Source organism: Cebus imitator, unplaced genomic scaffold, assembly GCF_001604975.1.
Source record: "Cebus imitator isolate Cc_AM_T3 unplaced genomic scaffold, Cebus_imitator-1.0 Scaffold290, whole genome shotgun sequence".
Lineage (NCBI taxonomy): Eukaryota > Metazoa > Chordata > Mammalia > Primates > Cebidae > Cebus > Cebus imitator.
In genome coordinates, this window is record NW_016107605.1 from 1,960,849 (window position 1) to 1,976,179 (window position 15,331).

The 15,331-nt window shown below is 36.4% G+C and overlaps 1 protein-coding gene across 3 annotated transcripts in view; it reads right to left on the minus strand.

Annotated features, from left to right (window-relative positions):
- The window catches only part of CTNNA3 (catenin alpha 3), a 1,771,160-nt gene that overhangs the window by 1,246,834 nt on the left and 508,995 nt on the right, over positions 1–15,331 (minus strand). For all 3 annotated transcript variants that reach the window (XM_017502077.2, XM_017502076.2, XM_017502078.2), the window contains one exon: positions 14,123–14,326. In XM_017502077.2, coding sequence (XP_017357566.1) covers positions 14,123–14,326 — 204 coding nt within the window. The remainder of the gene's footprint in view (positions 1–14,122; positions 14,327–15,331) is intronic.

The window sequence follows — 15,331 nt, forward strand, 5'->3', positions numbered from 1 at the left end:
TTGAAATAGAATATTGGAATAGGAATAATAAAGTGATTTCAAGACTTTTTATTTTTATTTTTTTTAATTTTTTTTAATTTTTTTTTTTTTTTGAGACAGAGTTTCACTCATGTTACCCAGGCTGGAGTGCAATGGCGCGATCTCAGCTCACCGCAACCTCCGCCTCCTGGGTTCAGGCAATTCTCTTGCCTCAGCCTCCTGAGTAGCTGGGATTACAGGCACGCACCACCATGCCCAGCTAATTTTTTGTATTTTTAGTAGAGACGGGGTTTCACCATGTTGACCAGGATGGTCTCGATCTCTTGACCTCGTGATCCACCCGCCTCGGCCTCCCAAAGTGCTGGGATTATAGGCTTGAGCCACCGAAGACTTTTTACATAGCTATAGTAGTCAATGATTTGTGGTATTGGCCAAGAGATAAACAAACAGCTCAATAAAATAAATCAAGAAACTAGAAATAACCACACACAAGTACAGCAAATTGATTTTTCACAAATATGCAAAAGTAATCCAATGGAGGAACAAATAGCACTAAAGCAACTGGATATCAATAGGCAAAAAGTAGGAACTTTCAGAAAAGTCTCACCCTTCATAAAAGTTAACTCAGAATGGATCATAAATACAAAATCAAATGTAAAATATAAAACTTTTAGAAGAAAGCAGAAAATAAATATTGGACCTAGAACTTGGTGAAACATTCTTAGACACAAAAAGCATGACACGTAAAAGAAAAAAAAATAGATAAAATTTATTTCATTAGTTACAGACTGCAAGAAAATATTTACAAAACTCATATCTGAAAAGCTCTCATATAGAGAATATATAAACAACTCAATAATGAACAGTAAAATACTCATACAAAAAAAATCTATTAGAAAATTGGCAAAAAAACATGAGTAATTTCACTGAAGAGTATGTACAGACAGCAAATAAACACATGAAAAGATGTTTGACATCACTGGCTATTAGAATGAAGATCATGTTATCACTACACACTGATTAGAACATCTAAAATAAAAAACAGTAAAAATATCCAATGTTGGTCAGAGTGTTGAATAACTAAATACTTGCTGGTGGGAATGTAAAATTGTAAAGACACTCTGGAAAAGTTTAGTAGCTGCTTAAAAACTATGTGTCACATACCATAACCTAGCAATCACACCTGTGGGTATTTCTCTTAGAGAAATTAAAATTTATACCCACACAAAAATGTACACGAGTTGTTCATAGAAGCGCTATTTGTAATAGCCCCAAACTGGAAACAACAGAATGTCCTACCGTAGTCAAATGGATAAATGATGGTACATCCTACCATGGAATACTACTTAGCAATAAAAAAGAATAAACTATCCATATATACAACTTGGATGGCACTCTAAGGCATTAGGCTGAGTGAAAAAAAAAAAAGCCAATCTCAAAAGGTCCTACCCTGTGTAATTCCATTTATAAAACACTCTAGTCTGGGCGTGGTGGCTCACACCTGTAATCTCAGCACTTTGGGAGGTTGAGGCAGGTGGATCACTTGAGGTTGAGAGTTTGAGACCAGCATGACCAACATGGAGAAACCCTGTCTCTACTAAAAATACAAAATTAGCCTGGCGTGGTGGTGCACGCCTGTAATCCTGGCTACTCAGGACGCTGAGGCAGAAGAATTGCTTTAACCCAGGAGGCAGAGGTTGCCGTGAGCGGAGATGGCACCATTGCACTTCAGCCTAGGCAACAAGAGCGAAACTCCATCTCAAAAACACAAAACAAACGAACAAACAAAAACACTCTATAGTAACAAAATTATAGAAATGGAGAATAGATTTGCCTTTGCTTGGGGTTAGGCATAGGGCTGGGGCAGGGAGCAGGGGTAGGGAGGGGCAGGTGTGATTGGTATGACTGGAAAGTGGCAGCACAAGAGAGATATTTGTAGTGATGGCATATTTCTGTATCATTTTTGTGGTGGTGGTTACACAAACCCATATATGTGATAAAACTATATGCATAATTTCTGTTGATATGTCAATGTCCTTGTTTTGATGTCTTACTATATAGTTACATAAGATGCAACCTATATGAGAAACAGGGTGAAGGGTACACAGAGCCTCTCTATGCTATCTTTGCTACTTCCTTTGAATCTATAATTATTTCAAAATTAAAAGATTTTTTCAAATTTAGTTTCTAGTCCTTGAGAGGCATTCCTTGGACAAAAATGAGAGAAGATGGATAGGCTTTCCATATAGCATAAACAGCTGTATTAAAATTAAAAGCAGTTATCAAGTAGATTCACTCAGTTTTATTTTTAGAAGTGTCTAGGTTTAATGTAAAAGTTAGAAACTAAATAAAATGAACAGTCAATACTTCTAAAGGAGTTGTCAAATTACAAAGGGCTTCTGTTTCTACAAAAGACAACATAATTATCACAAATATTATCATATTTCTGCTATGCACCAAACACACAAAAAAATTATTTTTCTCTTCCCAACTGTAAGCCAACTGCCATGCTGACAACACTTGCCAACTTTGTATTTTCTTTGCATATTCTTTTTATTCTGAGCCCCCAGTACTACACTTAATATTGCCAAGGAAGAAAGGAGACTTAGTAACTGCAAGAGGCTAAATGAATACTTGCCTGTGGCTATTCCACAGCATAAATTATGTAATCACTAGGTATTCAATGATTCTAACTCACTAAAGAGAACAGGTGATCATCATGCACATTTTAGAAATATCAATTGTGGGTCACCTGGAAAAGTTTCAAAATCATTTCTTTTGCAATTACCAACATCGTTATAGCATAAATGCACTCAGGCACAATAAACTCGTTAAAATGGAATTCTGCAAGAGTGTAACTTATCTAGGTTTCTTGGGTTTTTTTCACACTGGACACTAGAATCTTCACCCTTATAATTAGATAAGGTTCACCCACTTCAGATCTCTGTTATAAGGGATACCTATACTGGTTTAATTTTTAACACAAAACTTATAGAATATAAAATGTCTATGGGGATTAACTAAACCTATTCTTTGTAATAGAATCCAATAATAATTTTCTTTAAAACTTTCTACCTACTAATATCAGTTTTGGATTCTTTCCAATAAAGCTTTTGCTAACAACTCTGGACCACTATGGCTAAGGGGACAGTCTAACTTATCCTCTGTGCCTTCTAGGCTACTCCCTACATTTGTTGTTAGGGTAATTCAGATCCTTTATGTTCTTCTCAAAGTAAACTCTTTGCCTAATAATTGTATAGTATTCTGATTATCTATTATTGTGTAAGAACACATTCTAAAACCTAGTGTTTAAAAGCAACAACTTTTTATTCTCCCTTATGGTTGGTTTGACTAGGCTCAGCTTAGATTTCACACATCAGGTCTCTGGTGCAGCTGCAGTCAAAGCTTGGTTGCAGCTAGAACCATATGAAGGTTTGAAGAGGTTGGACATACAAGATAGCATATTCTCAGTGCTGGCAGTTGATGTGGGCTTTTGGCTAGAAATGCAGCTCTAGCATCCAGAGTGCATACCTGGTTGTGATATCTTTGTGCGGGTTGGGCTTCATACAGCCCAGAATTACTTTCCAAGGGGAAATGTCTCAAAGTTGATCACTCCAAAACAATCAGGTGAAAGCTAAAAGGCGTTTTATGATCCAGCCTCAGAAGTCCTAGAAGATTACTTCTGCCATATTTAATTGGTCAAGCAAGTTACTAAGTTCAGCCCAAATTCATACTGAATGGGCAAAAACTGGAAGTATTCCCTTTGAAAACTGGCACTAGACAAGGGTGCCTTCTCTCACCATTCCTATTCAACATAGTATTGGAAGTTCTAGCCAGAGCAATTAGGCAAGAAAAAAAATTACAGGATATTCAATTAGGAAGAGGAAGTCAAATTATCTCTATTTCAAGACTACATGATTGTATATTTAGAAGACCCCATCGTGTGAGCCCAAAATCTCCTTAAACTGATAAGCAACTTCAGCAAAGTCTCAGGATACAAAATCAATGTGCAAAAATCACAAGCATTCCTATACACAAATAACAGACTAACAGAGAGCCAAATCATGAGCGAACTCCCATTCACAATTGCTACTAAGAGAATAAAATACCTAGGATTACAACTAACAAAGGATGTGAAGGACCTCTTCAAGCTACAAACCACTGCTCAAGGAAATAAGAGAGGACACAAACAGATGGAGAAACATTCCATGCCCATGGTTAGGAAGAATCAATATCGTGAAAATGGCCATACTGCCCAAAGTAATTTACAGATTTAATGACATCCCCATCAAGCTACCATTGACCTTCTTCACAGAACTGGAAAAAACCACCTTAAACTTCATGTGGAACCAAAAAAGAGCCCACATAGTCAAGACAATCCTGAGCAAAAAGAACACAGCTGGAGGCATCACACTACCTGACTTCAAACTATACTACAAGTCTACAGTAATCAAAACAGTATGGTACTGGCACCAAAACAGAGATGTAGACCAATGGAAGAGAACAGAGGCCTCAGAATTAACGCCACATATCTACAACCATCTGATCTTTGACAAATCCCACAAAAACAAGCAATGGGGAAAGGATTCCCTGTTTAATAAATGGTATTGGGAAAACTGGCTAGCCGTGGGCAGAAAGCTGAAACTGGATCCCTTCCTTACATCTTATACAAAAATTAACTCCACATGGATTAAAGATTAAACATAAAACCTAATACCTCAAAAACCCTAGAAGAAAACATACGCAATACCATTCAGGACATAGGCATAGGCAAGGACTTCATGACTAAAACACCAAAAGCATTGGCAACAGAAGCCAAAATAGACAAATGGGATCTAATTAAACTTAAGAGCTTCTGCACAGCATAAGAAACAATCATTAGAGTGAACCAACAACCAACTGGATGGGAAAAAATTTTTGCAAGCTACCCATCTGACGAAGTGCTAATATCCAGAATCTACAAAGAACTAAAACTAATTTACAAGAAAAAAACAATCCCATCAAAAACCGGGCAAAGGATATCAACAGGCACTTTTCAAAAGAAGACATTTATGCAACCAAAAAACATATAAAACAATGCTCATCATCACTGGTCATTAGAAAAATGCAAATCAAAACCCCATTGAGATACCATCTCATGCCAGTTAGAATGGTGATTATTAAAAACTCTGGACACAACACATGCTGGAGAGGATGTAGAGAAATAGGAACGCTTTTGCACTGTTGGTGGGAGTATAAATTAATGCAACCATTGTGGAAGATAGTATGATGATTCCTCAAGGATCTAGAATTGAAATACCATTTGTCCCAACAATCCCATTACTGGGTATATACCCAAAGGATTATAAATCGTTCTATTATAAAGACACATGCACATGTATGTTCCTGGTGGCACTGTTTACAATAGCAAAGACTTGGAACCAACCCAAATGCTCATCAAAGATAGACTGGATAAAGAAAATGTGGCATATATACACCATGGAATACTACAGAGTCATAAAAATGAGTTCATGTCTTTTGCAGACACATGGACAAATCTGAAAATCATAATTCTCAGCAAAATGACACAAGAACAGAAAACCAAACAACGCATGTTCTCACTCATAAGTGAGTGTTGAACAATGAGAACACACGGACACAAGGAAAGGAACATCACACAATGGGGTCTGTTGTGGGGTGGGGGACTAGGGGAGCGATAGCAAGGGGTGGGGAAGTTGGGGAGGGATAAAATTGGGAGAAATATCTAATGTGGGTTATGGGGAATGGAGGCAGCAAACCACCATGGCATGTGTATACCTATGTAACAAACTGCAAGATCTGCACATGTACCCCAGAACTTAAAAGTATAATAATAATAAAAAGTTAATCTTACAGAAAACTAAAAAATAAAAATAAAATATTTCAATGGAAATTGATTTATGAAGATAGAACAGCCAAGATGATATGAGGGACTCATAATTGATTAACATTGACTAAAAATAGGCAAAAATCAAAATTCAGCTTGTTTTAGAAGGAAAAAAATTTAAAGTTCATCAAGTATTTAAAAGAAACACATTTGCAAACTAATGGCCAATACTTAGTCTCATGTCCCTCATTTCTTTCTTCCCACTATATTTCAAACTTCAAACTGAACTTCATGTATTTCCCACAGCAAACAACCTAAATAAGTCCCGCCCTGTGCCTTTGCACAGGCTCTTACCCCTTTCTGGAATTCCCACCTCCCTCATTTGTCTGATGAGTACCTACTTATCCTTTAAAAGCCAGCTTAAGTGCTTTCTCTCCACTGAAGCCTGATCTACCCCAGAGGAGTTAACCACTTATCCCTTGGTGTTGTTATTGTACTTAGTATTCACCACTATTACAGTTTTTATCATGTTCCTTTTCACGTATTTGTTTGATTCTCCTTGACAACTAAGACTGCAATTGTTGGCACTTTGAAACCATCACTTCTTAGCACAGTGCTTACAGAATTATGTAACTAGAAATTGCAATAACACCAATTGCATTTTAATTTAAATTTTATATTTTCACTATTACAGCCAATACAGAATCCTTAGGCAAAATGTGTTAAATCTCTCTCAAAATCCATCATATATATTCTTGTATTTTATATATATATATATATATATATATATATATATATATATACTATAGTCATATAGTTTCTAGGTGGCCACACCTCTCAGTTTGCTTAGGATGTCTTTTCGTAGATCAATTAAGGTCTTTTGACCATTTTAGAAATTTTTGTCTCTCACAAGTAACCCAGTTTTGGCCAGGTGCGGTGGCTCACGCCTGTAATCCAGCACTTTGGGAGGACAAGGCAGGCAGATGACCTGAGATCAGGAGTTCAAGACCGGCTTGGGAAAAGTGTAAAACCCTGTCTCTACTAAAAATACAAAAATTAGCAAGCCGTGATGGTGTCCACCTGTAGCCCTATCTACTCGGGAAGCTGAGACAGGTTAATTACTTGAACCCAGGAGGTGGAGGTTGCAGTGAGCCAAGATTATGCCACTGCACTCCAGCCAGACTCCACCTCAAAAATAAAAAAAAAAGTATCCCAGTTTGGATAACAAATTACATGTTTAATAATTTTCTAAACATTATCAATAGTAAATTAAATACTCTGTGAGGCCAAATATGCTGACTATAGTTGCTGACATAGGATAATATCTCATTGTTCAAGGGCTTTAAAAACAACCTTTTGATTGTTGCTATTAACTGTTGTAGTGAATAATGTGGTATTTCACCCAAATTCCCTTTATAAGGGATTCCCTTTTCAGCTGAAAATACCAGCTGCTGATGGTTCACATCTCTGTTCCTCACTGGAAACAGTCCTCAGTTGCAGGAACCTGACGCATCCAAGGTTACACAGCTCCTAGGATGATGTCCAATCAATGATTGACAGTTGCAGGAATTCTAAGGGTCCATTCCCCCATTTCAATATGAGACAATTCTGAAAAGCCATCCCAGCTTGAGTGTTCCCCATATGACAGCTGAGACTTACATTCCAAGTTGGCTTCTCTGCCAATCTGCCTTCTCACTTCCGTACATGTTGATTTTCTGAAAGAATGTCCCAATATAACTTTTTTGTACTCCAATTTATTTTAGAGTCTGCTCTAGTGTACCTGATCTAAGACAGCAATCCCTCTTATTCTACTGTCAGCTTCTACCTAGGAACTATGCTAGGCTCAGGACCCTTAAACTTTGTCCAACTTAGAACTAAAACTTCATGCAAGGATTTTTGATTCTTCTATATTTCTGTCATTTCTACCATTCAATCTAGTTTTATTTTTATGTAACAAACAATTTTGAGTAAAGTTTGATGTTAAAAAACCATAGCAGGAACTTCTAAGTATATGAGGAATGCCTAAACACTAAGGAGTAAAGGAACCCATTTCTTGGGAAAGGATCAGTTGAAACGATCCACAAAGTGAATGACTGACCTGCCCTACAAATATTAGAAATCATGGCTGCCTCTCCTGGAAGGCAACAGACAAAGGGCTCTCAGCTTTTAGGCTCTCTGATCAAGAGGATGTAACCTTCAGGGACTTTCACCCCTGTATTTCTCTCTGCATTTCACCTGTGTATTGATTGCTCTCTGCAAAACTTAAGTCTTGACACTTTAGAATATTCTCCATTACATTTTAGTTATTTTTATTTTACAAAAATTATCTCATTCTCCTCCTGTGATCTGGCTCTGATTGGTTTCCCTTTTATTAAAAAAAAATTAAAATCGCTGCCTACTTTTTATAATTTCAGCTTTTCTTACTAGTTCTGCAATTACATAGCTTGCATTTCCATGGGATTCTCACTATTAATTTTGATTATTAAGAGAGATGAGTACATTAGAGACAAAGAAGAGATCTATGAGACTCATTTATTTCCTCAACAGAGGAACCCAGATGCCTCCTTTTCCCCAGTGAGCACTGCACAAGCTCCTCTTAAACCCCAAAGTGGACATTCTATGCCAGGTTTACATGACACCAAACTTAACTTGTGAAAAATATTCTGGAATCATTATTTAACAGTCATCCAGGGAATTAAGGAACATTTAGTAAAGGAATAAGACAGAAACCAGAGCAGCTCAGAAAAATAATAGCTGAAACAAAAAAGTTATTTTATTTCCAACACAATTCACATATTTAAATACCTGTCCAATATCTAGTCCTTAATTTAGGCACAGAAAATCAAAGAAAGAAAAAAAAGACATTTTTGCCAACTTAACCAAATCCCCACTACTTATTATTTCTCTCAACTCCCAGCTCATCGAATTATCAGCTCCTATATTCCAGATTCAATATCTGAACCCATCCTCTTTCATGATGATGATTCCTTTATATCTTCTTGGACTTTGACTTCATGCTCTTATCAATCTAACCTTGGTTGATATCTCTGTTTTTGGCACATCCACTCTTGTACAGACCAATATAGGATTATAGGATACTATTTATTTCTCTTTCTTAAGTTATCCAGATATCTGTAAACTGAAAAAACATTGTCTCCAACCAAATCAACCACTCAAAAATCTGCTACCACTACAGAATAATGAAAACTGTTAAGAATGTAAAAATGTAAAGCATCTAATACAGTATGCTTGAGCTGATAATGACAATCCTCATATGCAAAAAAGAAAGAAAGGAAGGAAGTTAGGAAGTGAAAAAGGGTGGGAGGGCAAAGGAGGGAGGAAAAGAGACAGGGAAGGAGAGACAGAGGAGGGGAGAGAGGGAAGGAGGGAAAGAAGGAAAAACATAGGCTGAAAGCTACTTTTACATTTTTAGGATTTTAATTTTAACCTGTCTCTTGTATTCAAAAAGCCATTGCATATAGGTCCTCCCAACTGTTTACCTTATCATCATGGGAAATAAAAATAAATTAATTAATTGAGGCCGGAATTATTTCCAAAATGGATTTTCAGGAGTGGGATGGAGGTCCTACATGAAAGGAAAATCCTATAACACCTCTTTGCATGTAGGCTTTATATGAATTTTCAGAATTTCCTAAGACACGGAATGCATTAAAGTCAAGACACAAAATAAAATAGGTTTCTGAATAACAAAGCCAGTCCATTTGATTCTTCATTCACTTCAACATATATGTAATGAGAACCAACAATGTGCTTTCACATAAAACACCAAGAGAAGAATAAAGTGGGTAGATGAGAGGTCCAGAAATGCAGATAAATTCCTGCATGGAGCTCAGGCCTGACTTGTTTACTGTAGCAGCATTATCTCACACTCAATTCTAATAATCTCCTATAGTCATGTATCATCTAAACATTAACTTTGCTAATAATTATACATCATCTATCTAACATATCCAACCCAACTATAACAATATGATTTCAACCCACTCCCAGAAAAATATTCATGCTTGGTGTCCTCTTAGAACTCATAAACATGATGGCTGCCTACCTACAATTCTATTCCCACCAAATAAAAAAGATCACCATATAAAAATAATTGACTTCCTAAAGATCATTTCTTCTTCACAGGCCTCATTGCTCTGTCTCATTTATGAAAAAATTCTTTAATTATGTTATACATCAGAGAAGATAAACTAGCGATATAACAAAATCAGCACAACTAGCTTAGAAATATACATCCCTAAGTTTTAAAAGACAAAAGCTATATTTTCTTTGATCCTAAATGTTTCCTGAAGTATATTTTTAATGAATAAAAATCCTGTTCTAGAATATGGCTGGATGTGGATCCAAATGCAGAGATTAAAATGAAAAAATTTTATTTCTGGATACTTACACTGATTTTCAGAAAAGACTTAATACTTTGCAAAATAAGGCCTTTTATAACAGGCAATCCATTGGATAAATTTAGTAGATGCTTGAAACTCATTTCAATTAATGTCAAAGAGGCTTTTTTTCCATTACGTGGCATACACAATATGCAATCATTGCATTCATTCTTTCATTCAAAAATACAATTAAGCTTTTTCTAAATGCCATGCATTGTGCTTGGGGCTTGGGATAAAACTAAACAAAACAGACAAGTGATCGCCTGCATAGAGCTTAAACTGTATGAGGGCTGCTGTCTATAACAGATTTGAAATGAAAAGATTGATAATGATTTCACAGAGAAGACTGGGGAAGACTAATACTGACATAATGTGAGTCTCCCAGGGATGTCCACATTCAAATTCTCAGAACCTGTGAATATGTTGCCTTCCATGGCAAGAGGGATTTTGCAGATGTAATTAAGGTTAAGGGCCTTCAGATGGGATGATTATCCTGGATAATGTGGGTGGGTCCCACTATTCACATGAGTGCTAAAAATCAGAGAATCTTTCTAAGGCATGGTCAGAGAAAGAAATGTGAGGTTGGAAGCAGGGTCAGAGAAATATGACCTTGCTGGCTTAGAAGATGGAGGCAGAGGGCCAAGAGCCAAGGAATGAGGGTGACCTCTACAAACTGGAAAAGACAAAAATAATGGACTCTTCCCTAGAGACTGCAGAAAATAATGTGTTCCTCCAACACTCTGATTTTTAATCCAGTAGGCCCAGGCCAGACTTTTGATTACAGAGCTGAAAGACAGAAATTTGTGTGGTTTTCTATTGCACGAAATATGTGGCAATTTGTTACAGCAGCAATAGAAAACTAACCAAACATATATACATATGTATCCACTCATATAAATTTAACAGGACAGTATATATTAGGGCAAAGATACGTAATCAATACTGTTAAATAGTTGTATGTTTTGTCCATTATAGACCCATCTGGTCTCATTCCTTACTAACATGACAAGATGTTGAATTTACTGAATGTTGAGATTCAATTTTAAAAAATGATCAAGACTTGCTAATCTGTTTAAGGAAGCGAATTTATTTAGACTCAGAGGAGTCATATGGTTGTGTGGACTGAGCCTGAGTCAAACATAAGCTGCATTCATTTTACACTGCTGAACTGCTATGCTGGACTCAACAGACTTGCAAAATTTAAGCCAAGTCCTGAAGCCCCCTTCACCTAAAAGATTAACAGGTTTTGATGAATTAATCACTTTAAATTTTTGTGCTTATCATCAAGCATTTACTCCATCAACACAGCTCAATTACAAAAGCTACTGACTGATCTAAGAAACAACTGGGCCCACCAAAGGAGATACAGTATTCCTTAAAATAGGAAGATGGGGATTTAAGTACCAGAGCCATCCCAAGTCTTTGAACAAACTCTGAGAAAGGTTTGAGTTCAGCTAGTTCCAGAAAAAAATGCATTCTGTTTCATTGACACTGATACAACAGCTATAAAGAAGCATTATTTGTGATAGAAACCAGGAGTGAAAGTAAACTTGGGCATGAGATCTGTAATACACTCCAGTTTTCCAGGTTGGTTCCTGCTATTTAATTCCAATATTCATTAGCTCAGTCCAATTTTGCCAGTTTAAGAAAACCATAAAATCACCACTATTTTGATGTGATATGTGTTTATTACATACAGGGCCGACTTCAGAGGCCTGCTACTGCACACAGGATCCCAATTTTAGGCAGGGGTCCCAGGCTTAGGTGTTCATGCTCTGCTACCACAGTCTTGAAATTTTTAACAATTTAACCTTTGAATCTTTGTAGTCCAGTGTGGCAATGAACTGCATGCCCTGGCTCATACGCAGCCCTGCCTCCAAGTGACTTCCTGGGATAGGTTCTCAGCCACCTGCTCTCCCACCCAGTGATTACTGCTGCCCTCTATTTCTTGTGGGGGCCTTGGCACAGCCTGGGGTGGATGAGCGTCATTTGAAAGAGCCATAGATACCTGTGAGGGTCTGTGGTCACTTTATAAGTACCTCTATACTCTAGAAATCTAACATTAAATAAAAATAACCTTTCGTAGGTCATGAGAGACTGTGTAAGAAAGTTACAGCTCCTTTCCCCTGCTTTTTGAACAAGAAGCCTCACATTTTCATTTTGCACTAGGCCCCCACAAATTACATAGAAAATCCTATATCTAAGTTTATATCTATAAAGAATGAAATAACTTTATATTTTACATAAATTGAACTTATAATTTTATAATTTCTAGATAAACTAAATGTATATATAATGTTACTATATTTTATCTATAAAGATGAGAATAATAATTATAATAGTTTATAGATCAGGGGAGAAGGCATTTCAATACAGTATTATCTTCCGTGTTTTTTCATTTTTTCTGATGACTTACCTTGAAAAATCTTTAAGAATATATTATATGCTAAAAATGGGGATATTCTAGCTTCAGGCATTCTAGCAGGACATGACATTATTAAAATTTTCTTATTAAAGAAAATACCTTACAACTTTGATTTACTGACAGGCGAGAGATTTCTGGTCAGGAGCCAAAGTCATCAAATATTAAGAGTTTGAAGGTACATCAAATGTGTTGAAGGGTCCTCAAAATGCACCAAATAATTATAGTGCATTTCAATTATTCACACAAAGTACTTATATTGAACAATCTCAAAAATCTTAAATTCATATCTGAAAAGTCAGATGCTTTGTAACTAATAATTCTCAAAACATACCTACATGAATCTTGAATTATTCTACTTATAAAAATGCAGATGAACAAAATATTCCTATTACAACTTTCCTTTTGTTTATCTCTATTATTTAAGAAATCTCCACAATCAATATATAATTGACAATATATTCGATATTTTTCTCTTTGCTTATAAATGTTACCAGAACTTGAGGGGAACAATAGTTATAGATATTCCACAGATGGAGATATACATATTTCATATATATATATATATGTATATATATATATATATAAAATGAAACACAACAGACCTTGAAATAAGTATTTTTGCCCTAAATTTAGACATTTCCAATATTTCTGAGTGATAGCTAAAATTCCAAACAAAAACTAGACACTGTCACATTTGTAAAAGGTTAAGAGCTGCCAAAACTGCATGGGTGCCTCTAATCCCAGCACTTTGGGAGGCCAATGTGGGAAGATTGCTTCAGCCCAGGAGTTCGAGACCAGTCTTGGCATTATGGCAAAGCTCCATCTCTACAAAAACTACAAAAATTAACCTGGCATGGTGGCACACCTGTAGTCCAAGCTACTTGAGAGTCTGAGGTAGACAGATCACGTGAGCCCAGGAGTTCAAGGCTGACATTAGCTGTGATGACCCAACTACACTTGAGCCTGGGCAACAGAGCAAGACACTGTTTCCATAAAACAACAACAACAACAAAACATAACCAGCAAGGGCTCTCTACACACCTTCAAACATAGCTCATGATCCCTGTAACGTCACTTTCATTGAATACTGACTTCTAACTTCCAATAGCCTTTCATTATTCATAACATACTCCTGAGCAATCTGCCCCTCTATCTTCTTTACATCTCTTAAATTGATGTGCAACTCTAATTTCCTTTCTCCAATCCTGATTCCCTTCTTCAGCTAATATTAAGATACTTCCACAAACAAAACAATCACCTGTAAGTACCCCTGTGGCTCTGATTTCATCCCTAGAAACAGGCTGTTGTTCCCTGTAAATAAACAAGTAGAACTCACTCGGAAAACCAATCCATGTAAAATCACATACTCATTTGCAATTTATCCTATTTTGTACACGGAAAGTATCTCAGCATATATTCAAAGTACAAGGGAAGAGGGGCTAGGGATAGAAGGGCAAACCAGTCACCTACATTGTTCATGTACTCCGAAAGCAGATCCTGAAGAGCCTGGCGAATGGCATTGCATTCAGCGATAATCCGCTCCCGGTGGAAGTCCCTCGTGCATGAAGAGTCTGCCAGCAGAGCAGCCCCACTGATAATGGCTTCAAGCCGTTTCTCTAGTGATGGTCTTATTTCCTCCTCAGTCACTGTGAGTGGATTCAGGACAATTAAACTCTAGGGGAAGAACACATTTGTATGGTTAGAACTCCATGGCATTCCACTTTTATGAAAAGCAATTGTTATTTTGTTTTCACGTTTAGAATTCAGATAATATAATAAAGAGAACTTTTTACTGCCTCAACTGGTTTACACATAATGCTATGTAGTGATTATTATTCTGATAAATAATGAAAGTGATGCAATTATGAGAATTTGCTCTAGCTTCAGACCAACCTGGATTCAAATCTTACCATTCTCCCTCATGCAGCTGTCTTACATTTCATGAGCCTCAACCTCTTGATCTATGAAAGCAGAGTATTAATACTGCCTATGTCGCTAGACTGCTATAAGAATAAAATAAATGCTTAATACACTGACTGACACATGTTAACTGTTACTTACAATAGTAACTTTTATAGATTGTACTCTTTATGCAATATTTTCATGTACCTCATCTGAGAGCACCATGAGGAGGTGGACAGCAAGGTATTAATAACCACATTTTTCAGCTGATGATGAGTGAGGCTGAAAAGCCGTCTTGCCCAAGGTCATAGAGCAAATAAATAATGATGTTTGGACAAGTATTTAGGTCTTTCAATACCCAATTTAATATTATTTTCATTATGCTTCACTTTATATCATAAACTCTAGTTAACTTTAACACTAACATATCAAAGTAAATTCTGAATTTTAATTATTTAACTTAAAATGTAAAACTGCTTCTTCCTGTTGATCTATTACTACTTCCAGCTATTTCCAGCTCTTAGAACCTGACATGGTATTTTTAAGGTTTCAGTTAGACATGTCTTTAGGTAATAGGAGTCAGGATAATCTACAAGCTCTTAAGAAAAGATGAAGGGTATGCTGTTCTTTTTTTTTTTCCCATTTATTTATTTTATTGTATTTTAGGTTTTGGGGTACATGTGAAGAACATGCAAAATTGTTGCATAGGAACACACGTGGCAGTGTGATTTGCTGCCTTCCTCCCCATCACCTACATCTGGCATTTCTCCCCCTGCT